Source organism: Falco naumanni, chromosome 4 (assembly GCF_017639655.2).
Source record: "Falco naumanni isolate bFalNau1 chromosome 4, bFalNau1.pat, whole genome shotgun sequence".
In the NCBI taxonomy this organism is placed as follows: domain Eukaryota; kingdom Metazoa; phylum Chordata; class Aves; order Falconiformes; family Falconidae; genus Falco; species Falco naumanni.
In genome coordinates, this window is record NC_054057.1 from 105,813,731 (window position 1) to 105,833,670 (window position 19,940).

Genomic DNA, 19,940 nt, shown 5'->3' on the forward strand with positions numbered 1-19,940 from the left:
CCGTCGAGGACCTGTGGGAGAGACTCCATCGCTGCTGGCCAGCTTCGATTGCTGCGGGAGGGATTAACGGTCCAGGTTTTGAAGCTCTCCTCTTCCTGCTTTCCCTTTGCCTCGCACTCCCCGTTTTCTTTTGTGCAGTTTGCCCCGAAAATCGCTTGTGCTAGATTAGGCTAGAGACTGGAGTTATCTTCCTTTTATTTATTAGGGTAATTATACCTAATGATTCACATGCTCGTGGAGAGTAATTACTCCCAAATACAGCACCGGCAGTGTTCTTACCCAGCCTGGGTACGGTGATTCACAAATGCATCTTTTTGTACAATTCATCAAATGACGATCCCTTAATTGCTGATTTGGTTTGGAGGCGGTTAAGGAGCTACCGAGGACCTGGCAGTACCATCTCTGCACCCGGTTTGCTCCGGTGGTGCGGTTGCTCGTGTGTGTCTCCCTCCTGCTGCACCGATGGCTGTCACTGCTCGCCTCCTGCATGGCTTTTGCTGGAGGTCTCGGTTGGGTCAAGCCCCTCGCGCTGCAGGATTTGTGCTTTTCGAGGAGCCGCAGTGCCTGATCCAGCAGTTGCTGTGGCACAGCCCAGCTGAGGGAGAGTCATGGCTGCCCCTCTCCAGGGAGGGAATGACCCCTCCATCCTCCCAAAATATGGCAGTGACATGGCTCAACCCTCAGCTCTTCACAGCTCGTGGAGCAGGTGGGTGAGAGTTTAGGAAATACTGATGTGGAAAGCCAAATCCTCCAGGTTTTGCACCAAAAAAAGGCCCCTTGCTTAGATTGTTCTGTGTGAGGCAGTGGCAAGGGATGTTCCCCCTGCTCCTTGGGGTCTGGAAGCCCCCTGCCTGTGCTGTGCCAGGGAGAGGACATGTGGGGACCCTCACCTAGGGACTCCTGGCCGTCCACTGTGCAGGGTCCGGCTGGGCAGGAGCATCCCAATGGGGAATGATGTGCAGAGTCCAGCCTGCCGAGCTGCTCCTGAGCCTGGGGATGGAGGAAGGTTTCCCTGAGTGCTCTGAAGGGTGTTGATGTCCCCAGTGCTGCCATGTGGCTTGGAAAGGCAGCCTGGAGTTTGAAGATCTTCCTCATGGGTTCAGGGGAGCCCGGGGTGATGGCTCTCAGGTGGCTCAGCCCCTCCGGTGCTGCCCAAGACAATGCCACAGTGCTCAGCCAGGGGCTGGCAATTGGCTGCAGTCTCCTGGGCCAGCAAAAAGAGGGGTTTTGGTGCCACGTGGCAAGCAGAGTTTGCATCGTGCTTTGTGTAGTGTTGTGTGGGGTTCTTTTGTTGCTGGGTGTTTTTTTGAGGTTTGTTTTAGTTTTTTTGTTTTGGTTTTTTGTGGGGTTTTTTTGTTTGTTTGTTTTTTTAGCTAAAAGAAGCTCTTCCCTTCTCGGTGCACGTCCGGGCTGCATTGCATGAGCCTGCACCTGCCACCCATCCGCTCTGGCTGCAGGGGCTGCTTGGGTCTCCCATCCTGAGGATGCCAGAATCGCCACTGGGATGTGAGCAGAAAGGCAGGAGAGTAGGCAGCACAAACCCCCCTTTCTTGCTGGCCACCACTTGGCTTTAGCCCCAGCATTGCTTGGGTGGGCTCCTGCAGGAGCCTGCCCAGGTCGCCCCCCTCACCCCAGTACATGGGGTTGCCCGCAGCGGCTGTGCCAGTGCTGCCCAGTAAGTGTTCACCGGAGCAATAGCTCCCTGGTTTCATTCCACCCACGTCCACCTTCTTAGTGGAGGATTCGCGCCAGTGCCTGGCCCCCTGTCAAGAGCTCCTGCAGGCAGCCGGGAGCTGCTCCTAATGGGCTGCCAGGGGATTTGTGCTCTGACAGCCGGCCACTGACAGCTCCTTGCGACTGCTCCCTTCACCTGCTGGGCTCTCCTCTTCTGGTCAGATGGCAGAGGACACTCCAACCACCACAGGGAGGGGGCTGGTGCCTTTTTCTCCCCCACCAGGTGTTTGCAATTGTGCTGGAGGTACCACAACCCATTGCCTTTGTGGTGTTGATAAAGCCCTGGGGGTGACAGTGGTGCAAGCAGAAGGTCACCAGTTTGGAGGAGCTCCTGGAGTTGATGCTCTGGGACAGGGATGGGCAGGTCTGGGTGTACCACAGGGCAAGTCTTGTCTCAGCTCCAAGGAGGTGCCTGGGGTGGGAGGCCCCCTGTTAGCTGGGAGAGCTGGGAGCAAGTGCTGACCTGCAGGGTGTCCCTCTGCCGAGGCTCTGGGGCCTCCCATGCTTTCTCCTGGCTGCAACATCGCCTCTCTTCTGTTTGATGCAGGGCTCCTCTGTCTCCCCACAGACTGATACAGGGGCTGGGGGGGTGTGCTGGGGGCTCACCGGGGCCCAGCCTCATCCTAGTGAGGGCTGTGGCAGCCACTGCAGAGGGACTGGCCCGTTGCCCTGCCAGCGTGGAGCAACTCACAGCCTGCCGTCATGTATGGCTTTTTATTCCTATGTGATTATACATCCCACTTCATATAGGGATTGAAGCCGTGCAATACGCCAGGGTCCTACGGCGGAGAACAGCCCCTGTGCTATGGAAGCCAGCCTTGGAGGAGCCACCAAAGCTATCCCCTGGGGTGCTGGAGGAGTGCCACTGCCCTCAGCCCAGGCTCTGTCCTGCATCGCAGGCTCCCCAGCCCTCTCGGGGCTGGGGGGAGGGGGGGGGGCAGATGAGGGGTGCCAAGCTGCTCTGGGGTGAGGCCAGCACCCCCTTGCAAGGGCTGGCCTGATTCTGCACCACATCTGTTGTGGAGAGCCCTGGCAGCTGTGCTGGTGGGGTCGTCCATGGGGAGACCCCTGGTTTGCTTTTGGCCCCCACTATCCTGAGAGATGGGTGACAGCCTTGGGAAGCATCTGGGTGTGTGCACTGGAAGGAGGCTGCTGGCAGGACAGAGGAGAAGGAGGAGGAAGAAGAAGAAGAAAGGAGCTGGGGAACGGCCATGGCAGCAAGGGCTGCCCCAAGCATGATGCTCTTCAAAGTTTCTCAAGAGGCCTCAGCAGCTCTTTCAAGGTTTGCATTAAATCTGTCACATTAGCGAAAATAGTGAAAATTACCCAGCTTGTGGAGTAGATGAAAGGCAGCCCCCTTCCAATCCCTCCATAAAGGAAGGGCCCCATTAACACCTAGTGAAATATTAGCCATTAATCAGGCTCTGTGCAAAATAAAACCATCCACATTTATCATTATTGGATCCTTAATGAAGTGATAATGGGAATGCTGGGGAGCTGTGATATTAATGTCTCCTAAGAGGCAAGAGCAGAGCCAAGGGCGGCAGCCAAGATTTTTAATTTACTGCCAAAAGCTCGTGCTGTTAATAACGCAGTTACTTCTCCCGACCATTAGCACTGTTTGGCTATGAGCAGCCTGCTTAGGAGAGCAAACTGATGCCGAATGCACCCAGGCTTTGCTCGTGCACTCCCTGCCCAGCAGCTGGGTGTGTTTTTCCTGACAGCTGCCCCTGTATCCCCTGCCCACATACGGGTTGCGGCCAGGGAGCTGTTGGCCATCTCCGGCCATCTCCCTCCTTCCTGGAGACTGGCTGGCATAGAAAGAGTTTTGCTTTTCCAATAAAAAGGGAAGGGAGTGTCAAAACCAAGCAACTCTTACTTTCCTCACTCTTTCTGTGACTTGTCTCCTTAGGCAGAAGCACCTCAGAGCCAGGATGGTGTGGAGCTAGTCCCAGCATGGCCAGCACACTAGGATCTCTCAGTGTGACCACAGTTGCACTCTGTGTTTCTTCACATCCCTGGGTACACTCACATGATGCTAATATCCCATCCACGACAGCATGGGCAAGCTGCAAAGCCCTGCTCAGCTGTGGTGACTCAGTCAGGTTCCCCATGGGAAAGTCATTGCTCCTGGCAGGCTCCAACAGCCCAGAGGCAAATTGTTACCTGGCAGGTAAGCAATGCTGTTGCATCTTTAGATGCAACTGTCTTCTTACAAATCCTTGCAAAACCCGACCAGTGCAGCCCCATGTATGCTAGCTCATGCGTGGGGTCTTTTGCTGTTGGCAAAGGGACTGCAGGTCAGATGGAGCTGGCTTTGGGCTGGAGCAGTAACAGACAATTCTGTGCTGAGCACTGTGCAGAGGAATAAAACGGTCCCTTGTTTGTAAGGGGTGCACACCCTCCACAGCTCCTTTCCTCCTTAGGCAGAAGATGTACCGGGTCCACCCAAGCAACCCCTCAGAAATGGAACTTCAATTTATCCAGGTAGAAGCACCAGAAGAGGAAAAAGTGTTTCTGTAACCTGGGTGTCCTTGGTCAACCTCCCCCTGTCCTGTTATCTCCTCATTAGAACAGACAAGAACAAAAACCGTATATGGAGGCCAAGCGAGTGCAGATGTGAAGTGCACTTCAAACAGCTCCATCCTTTCAACAAACCTTTTGTTAGTCTTCTCTCCTCCCCAACACAAACTCTTTTTAATTGCTAGTGAAAAGCCACTGTTTAGAAAGCAAGGACACTGCTCAGGGTACATGTGGTAGGCATTTCCCAGGAGAAGGCAACAAGCGGTAGACCAAGGTCTTCTGAATTTGACTGTGACACAGCACAGGCAGCAGCTCCAAGGACTAGCAGTGCTCAGCAATGTGGCAGGGCTGCAGGCAGAGCATAGGGGTACAGTGGACCTGCAGCTGCGTGCCCAGGCTGGCATGCCGGACCTGCTGCTGAAGATGGCAGTGACCCTTCTACCAGGCACCTGAGCCTGAAACCGAAGTCACTCTGGATTTCACTGGAGCAGAACTGGACAGGAAGCATTAACACCACTTTGGAGCCAGCTTTAGCCAGTTATTCTGGCTGCAGCCCATACTTTTTGGCTGTATCGCTGTGTATGTTAGAGCCCCTGTGGTGCTGGCATGCCAGGCATGGAGGAGGTGACCTGCCAGTGACCTGCTGGCAACCTGCGGAAAAAAACTGCACAGCACAAAGCAGCTTCTCCTGTGCAACTGTCACCTGACATTACGGGGGCACAGCAAACTTTATAACGCTTGGCAGGTTTTCCCCAGCAGATCTCAAAGCTGTTTGCCAGCGTAAGCAAGTTCAGGCATGTTACAGAAGACCTTCAGACTCGGAGGACAAATGAGATGCATGGATGAGTTTAAACCACTGGGGTAAGACTGAGGTTTTGAAATCCCTAGGCTTGTGCCTTGACACCGTGCCTGGGCTGTGGCCCAGACAGGCCAGCTGCCAGCCTGGCATTGATACCAGGCCCCGTGACGGTCCTGCTGATATCCCTACTTGTTAGATATTGGCTTCGAAATGAAAGCAGGAGGTGTCGCATCCTCCTCAAAAATCCGCCCTCTGATCCATCTTGGAGCAGGCCACAGAACGACTGTTCAGTGAGACACCACGACTCACGGTGTTGGCAGGACGGTGTATTTATGTCACGAGATGAGATCAGCCACACGGAGTAGGTCTGTCTGTCTGGAAAGAGTCTGAGCCAAGCGTGTCCTATTAAATTAGAGCTGGATTTTTCAAAGGAGCTCAGTTCCCGCTTAGGCTCTGTAACAAACAGGCAGATATTCAAAAGGAGTCGGATGTTGTTGGGTCATACTGGCTGCTGAGCTGAAGTCCTTTGAATATCCAGCCAAAACCGTCATCGTGCCTGTTGCTACAGGCAGAGCCCTTCTGAAATCCAGCCCCACTGTGGCCTCCATGTCCTGGGAAACATGGCTCATCGCTGCTCTCCCACATATTGCACTGCAGTAGGTGACAAAACCACGATAACCACCATGTCCTTATATATACAGGGGAGCAGCTCCCTGTCAAAGCACAGCTCTGGCAGCTTTGCCCTTTGATCAGCTCAGCAGCATGGGTCAGGAGAGCTGAGCGTGAAGGTTTCCTTGCCTTTTGTTCTGTGGAATTAGCAGAGTTAATCAGAGTGACAGCGACTTCTGCCTCAGCGCAGAAGAAAGGTCAGTGGCTCAGGCTGGATGCACGACTGTTTTCTAGGCAGTTGGAAAACAACACTGTGAAAGCTCATGGCATACACACTGCTGGCACAAAGGCTCTCCCAACAGGTATCAGCGGGGAAGATGTCCCTGTGGAGGGAAGGAGGCTAGAAGAGGACTCCACTCAGCTGGCTTACCACTGCACCTCAGTTGTCTCCTTCCTTGTGCTGCACAGTGAAGGTGTACCACCCTCTGTGACACTGCACTGGTTTTGTGTCACGTGTCCATTATCAAATGCTTCTCTCTGCCAACGTGCTCCTTAACCACACTGCTGGGTGTGCACCATGCTGGGCTGGGGGTCTCTGTGTTGCCCCAGGTACCTGGTGTGGGAGGAGCTGCCGGGCACTGCAGTGGCGGGTGGAGCGGGTGCTGGGTGTCCCCTTCCCGCTGTGTCCCCCTGCACCTCCGTGCCTCCAGCTGGGCAGGCCTTGCTATTGATTTTACATCCTTCAGTTGCTGTAATGCACTTCTGTGAACATGCAAAAGCCCACTGCTGAGCTGCTCTGGAGCTGGGGGTGTGGAGGTGTATCAGCTGCAGTGAGGGCTCTCCCTGGCAGCCCTACTATGGTCTTGATCTCCCCACATCTTTTAACTATAGTTGAAGCAGTCACAGAAGTGGTGGCTCTCAGCAGAAGTGTTAAATCCGGCCTCTGTGTCTGTAATGTGACCTCTTACCTTCCTCTGATCCCAATTACAAGTGCTTGCTTTTGCTGTGAACATCCACTCGTGTCTAATTAGTGGATTCTTTCTGTTAAAGATATTAGCACCCTCAACTGTAAGCCCTAATTTAAGCAGTTTACATTTGTCTGCCTTCATTTACCCCTGATCCTAATTAAATGTATCTGGATATCTTTGGAGGGAGCTCTCATGATCTCTTCATGGCTCTAATTAAAATGGCCTGGATGTCCATGACATTGGTGCCTGTCAAGCCTGTCACCAGGAGGTGATGCCCACCTTGGAACTGGCTGAAGAACGTATAGGAGTCGTTGTTGCGGAGAAAGGCCTCCACATCAAGGCCCTCTTGCAGCGCCTCAGCCACCATCTGTGGGCTGCAGAAGGCCCCTGCCGCCTCCGTTGGGCCATCCTGCCCGTCTGTTCCCGCGCTAAGGAAGACAATCTCACACCTCCCTGGGGGGCTGACTTCCGTAGCCTGTGCCCTGTGCAGCCCCAGCCCCACGCGCAGGGCCAGCTCCTGGTTCCTCCCTCCCTTGCCACTTCCTTGAAGCTGAACTGTGGTTTCTCCGCCAGCCAGGATGCAGACTGGTCTTTCAGGCCCTAATTCTCGCAGGGTCTGTAGAAACTCAGCAAGGTTCAAACCCGGGATGGCTAGCTCTGCCGCCAGCTGCAGGAGATTCCCCCTCACCGCATCACTCAGGGGCCCTTCTCCGAGGCTGGCAAAGCCCAGGCAGACCAGCTGGATCAGCTGGCAGTAGAGCATGGCCACGCGGCCGACTTCCCCGCAGATTGCTGTGCTCAGGATCAGAGTGGCGTAGCCCAGGCTCTCGGCTTGGCGTTTGGCCTCATCTAAAGCCAGTGTATTTGACCCGATGATGATGTTGCAAACATGGGAGTAGTCTTCTGAAGCAGTGGGCTTGGTGGGAGAGCTGGACAGGACTGTTTCCACTGACTTGGGCAGGTTGTGCAGCAGATTGTATTTGGTGAGTATCTGAAGGCAATCCTGGACGCTGTGGGAGCTGGCAGCAGTGGGCCCACTTGCTATAATGTCCAGGGGGTCACTGATCACATCAGAAAGGATGAGGCTCACCACCTGCCAAAAAGAATGCCCACGGATTATTGTGGGAGGCAGAGATGAGTGACTGCACAGGAGCCCTGCCAGAAGTGCTGCTCTGAGTTTCGCTTGTGCCACCCCTATATCAGAGCAGATGAAAATGGGCAGATCTTGACCCATTTTTGTTTTATGGTCCCATGAGTGTCACCTTGCCCTTCCTGAACCCACAGATCTACAACGTCCTTTGATGCTGGACCATCAGACTGGAAGATGTAACTCATGACGCTGCACTTGTCAGGCTGATAACCTAGTGTAAGTTCAGTGATGGCGTGCCCTGAGAACAGCCCCCAGGGGACCCAGCCTTGAAAGCACTGTGGTGGAGCACCAGCACATTGGAGGTGCCTGCTGGGTGAGGGCTGGGGTCTGCTGAGACTGGTGTGATGGCACAGCCAACATTTGCGGAGTCTGGATTCCCCTTTTTCCACCTCCGTATCCCTGAGAGTTTGGGTCCTCAGTGAAATCTGAGCCACAGTGTGCAAAGTGTTCACTCAGTAAGGAGAAAACCCCTGCAAGCAGGTCAGTTGATTAAACCCCTATTTTGAGAGCAGGTGGGTGATCTGTAGGAAAGCAGGGGCTTCCTTTTGGTTACCTGTGCGGGATGTGCGAGTCGGGCCAGCCCTCCACCCTTCAGCAAGGACAGAGTCTTCCGGACAATATTCAGCTCCCGTATGTCAGCTCCTTGGGAAGCCAGCATCTTTGTGAGTTTCTCCTTCTCTTCGAGGAGGATGGGAGGGATGGGAGCAGGCAGTAGGGCAGATCCACCCCCTAGAATGCAGAAGAGATGGCAAGAAAAGGAAAACAGAAGTAAAGCAAGGCTGTTCTACATATAAGCCTTTCCTCTTCCCTCACCAGGCAGAGGTGATTGGGGAACTATGCTAAAATCTCTGGAGAATTCGTTCTTCGCCAATGGGGTTTTATCACTGCTGTCTTGCACTGTCTGCAGTCAGCTACACCTCACCCAGGAAGTGTAAAGCTCACCAGACCAGGGCACTGCATGCCTGCAGTGTTGCAGGGATGAGACAGCAACTACTATCCCCACTGCGTCAGGCTACTCGTGTGTCATCACACTGAATTTCAAGGGCTACCTGGATGGGTGAGCAGCAAGCACGGCCTCCATGACTCGTACAGCAGTCAGCACTAAGCAGATAGAGACACAGCTTTGCTGGCTCCATTTATTCAGGACAGTGTGTACAAACACTAGCTATGGCTGCAGCGAGATCGGAAGCTGCTGAACTGTGCTCATCTAGGCTCAGGAGGAAAGGAAAGGGGGATGGAGTAATGCAAAGGAAAAAGCACACCCAGAGTCCAGGGTGATAGCTTCATTGATGGGAATCCTGTCTTATACAAGTGGGTACTGAAAATGCAGAAAAATCAGCAAGAAAAAAGGTTCTGACAGAAAAGTGGAATGGATGGCAAATACAGAGTAGAAAGCAGCAAGATCTGAGCAGAGAGTGAACATGCACAGAAGTATAGCTGAAAGCTACTGTCAAAAGGCAAAGCCTGCTCAGAGGTTTGAGACAAATCAGCATCAATAAAACATGATGAGCAAGAAAAACAAATGCAAATGCCTGTGTTTCAGTCAATAGCCAGGGATCTAGCTGAGAGGCAGGAGCAGTTGGGGACCGGCTGCTGTGTGGGAGTGCACATGCATAGGGAGTCACAGCCACGGGGAGATCCTGTACAGGCTTCCTGAAGGGCTGAGAAGTCTCTTGGAGATCCCCGTAGTCAAAGGACGGGAGGAAGCCCAGGGGAATCCCCAGCAAGTGCAGCTAGATTCCAGTTGCTTGGGTGTTTGCCTAGCGGCACTCTCCCTCTGCACCAGATCCAGCTTCAGCATCCACAGAACAATCACTGAGCAGAGGAGATCAAGGGTTTTCTACTGAGCTGCTCCAAGCCCCTGCATGCTTTTGCCCTGTGACAGCCACCCACCCAGCTGAACTCAGGTTGGGGTGATGTCACTACATCCCTTTGATGCACACTACCCACCTTCCCTACACAACCCTGGGTCTGGGGATAGCCTGGGGCGAAGAAGCCAGGGCCTGAGGGTGTTCAGGGCTGACACTGCAAGGTGTGCAGCTGACTGTTGGAGCCTGGGGGCCTCTTTTCCACTGGCTGGGAAGCGGCAAAGCCCTGGCAAAGGTCTGTCCCAAATCTCAGCTTACAGACTCGCCCCCCTGCACAAATTTGGAGCATGCAAGTTCACCAGGTGCTTGCTTCTCCAAGGCTGCATGTCCAAATGTAAGGATGGGGCAGGAAAAAAGCATCTCCTTGCCAAGAGGTGGGAGCAGCTGGCAGGCTGTGGCCAGAGGTGCCATCTCACAGTGGTGGCACAACTGCAGGATCCAGCCTGCGCAGCTCAGCCTCTCCCCAGGGCTGGGAGGCAGCGTATCCACTGCAGCAGCAGACAGCCCTGTGCCCTACCCTGGTGAATCTCTGGAGAAAGGCTGACAGGAGAAGGGAGAGGAAAAATCAGAGGTCCAAGTGTCAGTGGTGAAAGGGCCAGCACAGCACAGTGCTCCCCTGCTGCACAGCCATGGGTGGGCAGGCAGCTGGAGGGTCCTCAGTAGAGCCCATTCCCTGGGATCCCCACACTACCGGAGATGAGCACAAGGAGCAGGTCATCTGCAGTCAGACCCTCAGCCAGCTCCTGGATGGCAACTGCTCCCTTCAGAGCCGCTGGGTCCGGGAGGTTGTTCTTGGCACCTTCAATGACCTGGATTTTGCTGTGTGGCTTCAGCAGCATCTCCCTGGTGAGGTAAGAGAAGCAATCACACCACTGACATGAACACAGGCAGCCAGACTGTCTGACACTCAGCAGGGAAATGGGTCTGATGCACCAGAGACACACAGCAAGTGACCAGGACAGGGAGGTAGCCTTTGCTGAGTGTCTCTTCCCCAGGGCTGAGAAGAGAGCACATCCAGCACAAGAGATGGGCTGTGTTGCTGGTGTCACTGGGATGTGATGGTGGTTGAAGACCAGGGTGGTGTGGTGGATGGGGTGGGCATCAGAACGAAAGCAGTGGGAAAGGACTGAAGGGGTTCACAGCAACACCCACAGAGGACAAATCTGGCAGCCTACCCAGCCAAACTGTCCAGACACACTCCCCCTTACCGCATTCCTGCTCGCTGAAGGCTCTCCTGGATGCCTAGCGGCACATTGATGATCCCTCGAACGAGGTGGTCTCCCAGGATCTCTTCTGCTGCTGCAGCCATCCCCAGCACAGCTTTGCCAAAACCCACCAGGTACAGGTCCCTCTTCACTGGAAAGGCCCGGCCTTTCACCAGCAGTTGAGGGCACCCATCTCCCTGGAGCTTCACAGCTCTCTGCAGCATCAGAGCTGGCTGGACAGTGCCCACCGCGCTGCGGAAGAGGAACAGTGCGTGCTCACGGAGGGACATGCTGCACAGGGTGGCCAGGCTGAGTCAGGCTGCTTGGTGGGGTGGGCTTGTACACACTCTGCCAACACTGGCAAGGCCTTGAGAGCTGGGGCAGCTGGCACCCTCCAAACTGCAAGGGAAAGTGAACATTTTCACTAGTAGAAGAGACAGGGCTGTCACAGAAAGAGCAGGGAAGGCAAAACATGAACCATCGAGCTCTAGCTCCTGTTTCCTCTAGATTAAGGTGCCATATCAACAGTATTTTCAAACCTCTCCCTAGGCAGGAGGGAGGGAAGGGCAGTGTCACATTCAAACCACCTGTCAGCTTGTGGTTCCCCTGCAATCCCACCACCTTCTGCAGGGGAGGAGAGCCCTGCCAGCCAGCTTCTTCCCTGTGGATTTGCCACTGGCAAGCCATCATTTCTATTTGCTCAGCATTTGACATCTTTCCAAACTGTGGAAGCTGCTCTCTGTCCTGGAGAGAGCAGGGCGTCTGGGTGGAACAGCTTTTCACTACATTAGCTTCCTTCCTCGTGCTAGCCAAATGCTGATCTCATTCTCTGGCTGCGCATTGCCCCATGTGTCCCTGCAGCATCAGGCACAGACTTAGGAAAGACAACAAGCTTGCTGGCTGCCTGATCCCTTGCTCCTGGTGGCCACAGAGAGACCAGTAATGAGGTTTCCCCACCAAAGAGCAAATTAACAGAAGGTTTCATTTGCCTTTATTTTTTAATTCTCTCATTATCCATTAAAATCACATTTAGAGCCCAAATAAGACTTCAGATCCAGGCAACGTTGCCAGCTGTGTCTGTGAAAGCCCATTTGAGCTAGTCTCCACTGAGTATTAGCATTATATGCCACAGATCTGCATGGGGACCAAAAGATTTCAACTGCTCAAGGGCAGACACTTGTCTTGACAGAGGAAAGGCAGCCCCTGCCAACACACATGCATCTATTCCCTCCCAGCATTCCTCCTTCCTTCTGTTAACTGGCAGCAAGCTCACTGCTGGTTTCTCAGGATCAAAGATCCTTGTGATCTGCATCTCTCCTGCTCATGGCAATTATGGTGCAGGCAATTAAGGCAGGGTGCCAGGAGGCTGAAGCAGCCTGGGCAACACACTTGATCACAGACCCATTCAAACTACCTGAGAGAGTTAATTCTCTCTCTAGTAAATGGATGTGTTTCAGTGCAAGGCCAATGGACAGCTTCTTCTGGGACAGCTCACAAGTCCAGAGGTCTCGCTATCCTAACACTCCCATAGCACTGCAAGGTGTTAATCATTAAACCAGACAAGCTTTCCAACAGCTCCTCTGGGTCTAAATCTGCCTCATTTTGCTGAAAGGACCCAAAGGCTCTGTGAAAACCTTCTCACACAGTGAAACTTGGGCACACTCTGAGATCTATTGGACAAGGAACCTGCAGGTAAAACTATATGGAGAATCATACAGCCAGAGAAAAAACATCCAAGAATCATTTAAGTTGGAAAAGACTCTTAAGATCATCAAGTCCAACTGTAAATGTTTCAATACTTAGGAGAAACAGATTTTAAAGGCAAAATGCAAGGCAGATAAACTACTTATCTATACTCTCTTTAGATACTGGTCAGAAGGACTGGCTTTTCAATCATGAGGAGAAAGAAGGATAAAAGACAGCGTGTTCTGACCACTTTGTTACTAGACTCTTCAACTTCATGGCAGCTGATGCTACCAGCAGTTTAAACCACTGAGCCTCAGCCCTCTTGTAATGAGGGTCAGAGTAACTATGCTAACACCAGTGAATTCCTGTGTCTCAGGAACTGAGATTAGCATCTCGGTTCCCAGCAGGTCTCTGATTCACCTGGTAGCACAGCACAATCAGAGGAAGGTGTTAGAAAACAGAGGTACATCCTGCCCCAGGTCACCTCATCTGAGCTTCAATACAGGGTTTGCAGAAGTGGTTTGGCAAAAAAGGCTTAAATGGAGCCAGGGGAGTTTAAGAAAATAAAGCCCCAAAGCCTTTAACAGGCTGTATCTCTGCCTGGATGTTTCTATGCACGGCTGACCCTGAAGACCAGGGGAATTGAGCACAACCAGACCCGCAACTGCGGCTCCTGTCACACGTGCCCTCCCAGAGGTTCCATTCAGCTCCAACTCCAGACACGACACAGCAGGCGCAAGTTGTTTAAAAGCAATCCTCTCCTACTGGAGCTGAAAAAAAATAAATGCCAGCTTAATTCATCTGGCACTTGTGTACATACTGCTAATGCTTGCTCTGGAAAGCATTTCACTACAATAGCAGGCATGTAATCTGTTTTCTGCACTCTGAACTCAGATTGTATTTTAACCATCAAGGCCTGATCCAGAGTCTGTTAAGTCAGCACGCATCTTTCCATTGCTTCTACGGATTTTAGGGCACGCCGCCTGACACTGATCTCAGCGCACAGGTGTAAGTGCAGAGTGAATGCAGTGTAAAAACCCCTTGCAGTCAGAGGTTATCCAACTTTACACCAATGCAACAGAGAGCTAGATTTGGCACAGACCCATGAGCTTCGGAGCTCTTGGTGTGTAACTCTGCTCCTTGTCAGCTCTCATTAGACACGCAGGCTCACTGGAGGCTCCCCTTGGAATGAGGGTGCTGCTAATGATGCCACAAATCCATTTTTACGTAATTTATTTATACAGTCTCAGGCACTGGGTACTAAATGTCATCAGGGAACAGCTATAAATCAGTGCTATGCGATCCATGGTAGATATTAACAAAAAATAAAACTCCTACTCATTTTACTAGGGCTTTAAAAACAAGATCAAGAGAACTGAACATCACCCCACACCAAAGCATAGGCAGCCTTGGAAAGAAAAATAATCCACATGGCAGCTCTCAGACTGCTCCGTGGATGGTGGGTCTAGAAATGATGTAATTGCCAGTTAGCTGCTGTGTATTGCATGTGGGGAAATTACATCCTCACAATCCTGCATTTTCCTCTTCCCACTGCTGGCTGGGAGGAATCTGGGCTGGAAGAAGGATCTGATATTGTGACTCATTGCTTCACGCACTAATCTTTGTTCCCCAGTTTCTCAGGGAAATCAGATAGGGATGAACGAGCCCTCTTCTATCTATATGGATATAGGGTGACATGTTACAGGCACTAGCGGGGCTTGGGTTTTATACCTTCCCTTTGTCCCTGGTCAGGATAATTTGGAGTTGGGGTATAGTCTTTTGAAATTTTTTCTAGAAGTTTGCACAAAGTTTAGGAGGAAAATGCTAAGAATTGCCTGTTCCAAAGAGAGCAGGAGGGTTGTAAGGGGTTTAGATTAATCCCCTTTAAATTAAAACTTCCCTAGCTTTCATTGATGAATAATGTTCACCATCTACATACTTGTTTGCGTGCGTTACCATCATAAGTTCTTTCTTCATAGGGCTCTTCCTAAGTCTGCAGAAATTTCCATTGTTAACTCTCACAACAAAAAGCAGCAAAAACCCAGTTCCTCATTTTCACTTTCTCTGGGAAAGAGGGAGGAAGAGGAGCTGGACTATGATAAAATATGGGCAAAGCGCTTATTCACATTACCTTTCATTAACTTTTTAATTAAAGCAATTCTGCAGGCAAGGAGCCAAAGTCAGAGGGAGACAGAAACAATCCAGCACTAGGGGCAGAAATGTGGTAAGCTGCCAGGTAAATTAGATGGTGGCATGAGACCAAAAGCGTGGACACAGGGGGGCAGAGTCTGAGCCATAATTTGGGAGTCACACTGGGGAAGAAAACAGTGAACAAATGAGCTGGCCATGCCCATGCAATGAGAAAAATGAGCCAGCACCTTGCTCCATGGCAGGTACTTGAAAACCAGAAAAATATTCCCTTCTAGGGGCCAGTCTGCCATCGCTGGGCAAAGCTGAGCTATTCCAGGTGCTGTAGTTGGAGGGTTGTTCAAGGCTTTGCATCACGGGCTTGTGGTTTTCTTGAAGTTGGGGCAATTGGGCTTGGTGCAGGCCAACCCAATCACACATCCCAAGCATTTCAGGTGCTGCAAGATCAGAGGATGCTGTATATTAATGCTCCAGGATGTCTAATTTAACTGAGAACTTCAGGAGTCTATGTTAGTTTATTTTTAATGTCATCGGGTCTTGTCTGGATTTCCCCTAGTGTGGCAATGATTGGTGGCTGGCCCACCGTGTACAGGGTCAACTCCAAAACCCCTGAGGGGCTTGGAAAATATTTGAGATGGCACTGGATCAAACCCCAATTGTTTGAGGATAATTTTGAGCTTGGGCTCTAACAGATTACATCTTTGTTACAGCAGTAAACGACCAGACACAGCAAGTTTTAGCAGTGTCTCTTGCTACTCGTTTTTCTTGCTGCATGACTTTCTTCTGGCCTCTTGGTACGTAAATTACCGTTAGATTCACCAACGCTTACCGCTTCCGTTTTTTATGCATTATCATGGGAGTTTACCTATGAAATACAACAGAGCAGAGATTTTACTGCCTTAAACTCCCATGTTCCCACTTATGGACACATCTTTTCTATCATTTGATATATCAACTTTAATTTGCCTGGTAAGCCCTGCATAAACTCAAACTTGCTGCTCCAGATGGTCCCAAAAGCATTACAAGAAAATTTTCCAGGAGATGCACTAAGCCCAGGAGGAAAACAAAGTGGTGAAGGTTTGTTCCAAGTGACTATTCTGGGAGGATTAGATGGGGGATTTTTCAAGACTAATCTCTTTAAATGAAAATTTCAGAATTTGATTAATTTTTTTAATCTGCACATGGATTTGCATAAAATTACCACACTGCCTCATTCACATTTTGTAAAAAAGAATATGTCTGCGGCTGGGATGGACTGGTCAGCTGTGAAGGGTCCAGTACACAAGTGGGCATGCAGGGACAGGGTGAAAGCTCCTTTTACTCCCACTCACTGTGGCGCTCCTGCATTCATAACTGGGAAAGAGGGTGATGGTGGACAGAAGCAGTATGGTGAGACCACAGAGCTGTAGAGAGGGTTTGCTAGGTGTGTAAGGGAGAAAGTAGGATGGAGTCTGAATATCTTTGCTTCAAGAATATGCTGAGCTCTGGGAAACCCAGGAGTCCTAATTTCCAATACATGGCTTTCTATATGTTTCTTGGAAAAGAAATATGTTGCTCTCATGACTGATTTACTCACCAGGAAAGTGTCAACATGGTCTCTTTGCCTTTGATGGGGAATGTAGCCTAAGGCCAAATACAGGGAAGCTAAGTGTTCTGTTAAGCATTTTATATATATATAGATCAGTATCATTAGTAAAAAAAATTAACTGGATTTGACATATGCATCTTACTAGTTTTTCTAGGTCACACACCCTTCACTCTCTATCTACCTTTTGGAAATGATTTTCCCATGTGCTGGGGATTGCAGGGAAGAAAAAATTTTCACTAAAAAATCATTCTGTAGCTCAACGCAGAAAAGTACTACCCTGAAGCCAAGTTCATGCCAAGTCTACTTCCTTTCATGCTGTAATTTCTCAAACTCCCTATTTTGAGTCAACTTGCAATCAAAGTTGAGAGTCATTTAAAATACAGGGAAGGATCACAGTATTCTAGAGAAGATGAAAAGTTGCCAGCCTTGAGGACTGGAATACTAGAAAGGGGTCGAAATTCAGTACTGCAAAATACAAGGTCATGATCTTCGGGATTAATAGCAAAAAATTATGAGGTCCTCAGTTGGAAACAGCATAAGAGGAGAAAGAGCCAGGAATATTAATCAGTCACAGGATGAGAATTACAGCTGCCCTCTAGGCTGAGACAAGAAGCTATGGGGAAAGCAGAAAGCAGCAGATGTAATCTACCTTGACTTTAGTGAGGTTTTTGACACAATTCTCATGGGCATGCTGAAGAAGCATGGGATGGGCAAACACAGTTAAGACTCGAAGAAAAACAGCTTGACCACTGGGCTCAGGGGGTAAAAATCAGTGGCTCAGGATCCACTTGACAGCTGGTAATCAACAGGGAATCTGTTGGAGTTCATGTCACCCTGTGGCTTCATTAGTGACCTGGAGAGTAGTGCAGAGTGCCTGATTTGGGGGAAGTGCCAACAGAGTCACCTTCCAGAGGAATAGTCATAAACTCAAGGTCAGGGCCAACAGAAACTTCATGATGCTCAGCAAGATGTGTGAAGTTTTGCTGCTGGGGCAGGATCCCCATGCATCAGCATGGCCTGGGAACCAAGTGGTGCAAGCAACTAAGGAGCAACTTAATAACAGCTACAACTACTTGAAGGGTGATTATAAGGACAGTGAAGATGAGCCCTTCTTGGTAGCGGCAGAAAGGAGCAATGGCCACAAGTTGCAGGTCAGGACGTTTGTGTTGGACATTAGCAAAAAGCTGTTTATCGAGAGGGTTGCATGGCACTGAATCAGGCCACTCAAAAAAGCTGTGGTCTCCATGCTAGGTGGTTTTCAGGATTTCACTAGACAAAGCCATGGCCAAGCCGATCTTGTGGTGGTGCTGGTCCTGCGCTGAGCAGAAGGGTGGAACAGGCAGCTCCAGAGGTCCCTTCTCCCTACACTCCTGTGATTCTGTGCTGTAAGAGCAGGAACAGTGTTCGATGCTCTGGAGCATCACGCTTAGTTTCAAGAGCCCATAAAGAGATGCCAAGTTGCAGGATACAAGTCCTCCACACAAGCCTCCAGACATAACTGTTACCCACCGAGAATCATCACTCCCAGCAGAGTCCAACAGAAATATATTCACTTGAGCTGTGTCATTTCCAGAAGCATCTCTCTGAAATTCACTCAACCCATCTGAGCAAGCACAGGTCTGTCTGTATTGTGCAGGTTATGGTGGTATCCACTATAGAAATGCATAGGACGACTGACTGCATTTGATCAATATTACTCAAGCAGGAATTAAACATTTTTTCCATTAACTAGGGGCATTATCCGTAATTCCTACTTTATGTGACACTTTGCTAGGAGGTCCAATTATCCTGCCAGATAAATTCCAGTTTGGTATAAACTGACAAACTGAGTTCCAATGATTAGGAAGAAAGGCAGAAGAAAGAATAAAAAGGGAGTGACAAAATATCAAATCAACAACCCACGGTGTTATACAACTCTAAAACTTAGCTAAGTACTGTAGGTGTTTTGAAGTAAATTGTCTTATGATGGTATTGGTGAGTCACCTTCAGGGCCCAGATGAGATAATCCAAGCTTTGATCATGCAATTTACAGTATGCAAGAGGCTCATGCTTCTCTAAAATCTCTCATCATATTAAAAATCAGTGGTAGGTTTGAACTGACCTGCAATGGGATAGCTGACCCTGAGACTCTCAGAAGTAAGGAAGGCGTCTTTTGTTGAGTCTCCTTAAGAGTCTGGTGTGAAAATCTGGTCTCTGTTTCAAAGTAAAAATTGATGAATCATTCCAATGAGGCAGTCCCATCACAGCATGGAAGGGTGAATCGGGTTAGATGTCTAAACCTGTAATGGTGAACTCTGGTAAGCAAACAGTAAAAGCAAGTAATCTGAGAAAAAAAACTTTTGTTCAACTAAATCATATACACAGATAATTAACAATACATACAAAATAATTAAACATGTTTCAATGACATGGAAGCAGACCTTTGACAATAGTTCCCAGACTTACTGTTGTTTGACCACAGGAGGGCAATAGTATTCTAAAAGCAAAATCAAGCTGTTGCCGAGACTATGAATGGAAAAGGCAATCAACATTTATGAAGGCATTTTTTTTCCCCTTCTTTTGATTCTGAGTTTCTAGGGGACTGAAATGAAAATAGATCTGGTGTTCTTCTAAAATTAAAATAGTGTGGTGCTATTTTAAATAGCTGTTTTAAAATTAAAATAGCAGGCCCTACTATACTCCAGAAATAACTTTTTAAGGTAAGAGATGAACAAAAACATGAACACAGAGCCTGACATCGAGATTCCCGATGGGAAAAAGTAACAGTTCCAGGGTGTCTGTGTTGGAACTTCAGAAGCCAAGGCGTCTTTCTCAAAGGTGAAACGTGTGCTGCTCATCTTTCACATCTCATGTGGTGTAAAGCCGCAATACTGCTTGGAAGCCAGGTTTTAGAATAAAAAATACTGGGAAATTAAAAAAGCCTCATAATTGAACTTAAAGTAGGGGAGAAAGGAATGAGAAAGCGATCGCTGTGTATAGGAGGGGAACCTAACCCTGGCCTCGCAGTGGGTGCAGATACCTGCGGGAAAGGCCTCCCGCCGCTGAGGAGCTGGCTCTGCGATGGACAGGGCAGATCGCCTGGGGGGGGGGGGGGGGGGGCTCCCCGCCATGTCTCTGCGGTTCCCTACGGCCCAACTGGGAGGTCGGTGTAGGCCAAGAGCCCCGCGAACGCCGCTTCCTGGCCAGTTACCGCAGAAAACGCGGAGAAATACGTTAAATCCCGCACCGGGCACATTCTGCGCAGCGTAAAGCCCGCCCGGGGGTGGCTGAACGCGGCCGCAGCGCGCAGGCCCGGCGGCGGGAGCGCGGCTTCACCTCACGTCCCTCCAGCCACGCGACGCCGGAAGTGACGCCCGCCAGCGGCGCGAAGCCGTTGCCCGCTTACGGGATGACGTCATGCCCTTCACCCCGACTCCCTCCCGTCACAGCGAGGCACGGGTGGGTGGGCGGTGACGGCTCGGCCTCGCCGCGGCCTCCCGACCCTACCTTGAGTCGCCCCTTCCTACCCGGGACCCCGCGGGGTCAAAGCGGGGCTCCCTGCCACACTCAACATGGCGGCCGGGTGCCGCCCACTGAGCCCCGCCCCCCATCCCGGCAGGCCTTGCGCGCGCGCCCGCCCCCCGCCCAGCAGCCCCAACGCCCCGCCGCGGCCGAGCGCGCGC

At 50.7% G+C, this 19,940-nt stretch overlaps 1 protein-coding gene across 1 annotated transcript; it reads right to left on the bottom strand.

Annotated features, from left to right (window-relative positions):
- Positions 1-1,360: 1,360 nt before the first annotated feature.
- Positions 1,361-19,874, bottom strand: GLYCTK (glycerate kinase). The gene is made up of 6 exons (XM_040589234.1): positions 19,298-19,874; positions 18,380-18,557; positions 10,860-11,255; positions 10,343-10,494; positions 8,337-8,512; positions 1,361-7,726 (listed from the first exon to the last, which is right to left on the bottom strand). Exons 3-6 carry the CDS (start codon positions 11,144-11,146, stop codon positions 6,824-6,826), a joined length of 1,518 nt encoding a protein of 505 aa, XP_040445168.1. The 5' UTR covers positions 11,147-11,255; positions 18,380-18,557; positions 19,298-19,874; the 3' UTR covers positions 1,361-6,823.
- Between the last annotated feature and the right edge of the window lie 66 nt (positions 19,875-19,940).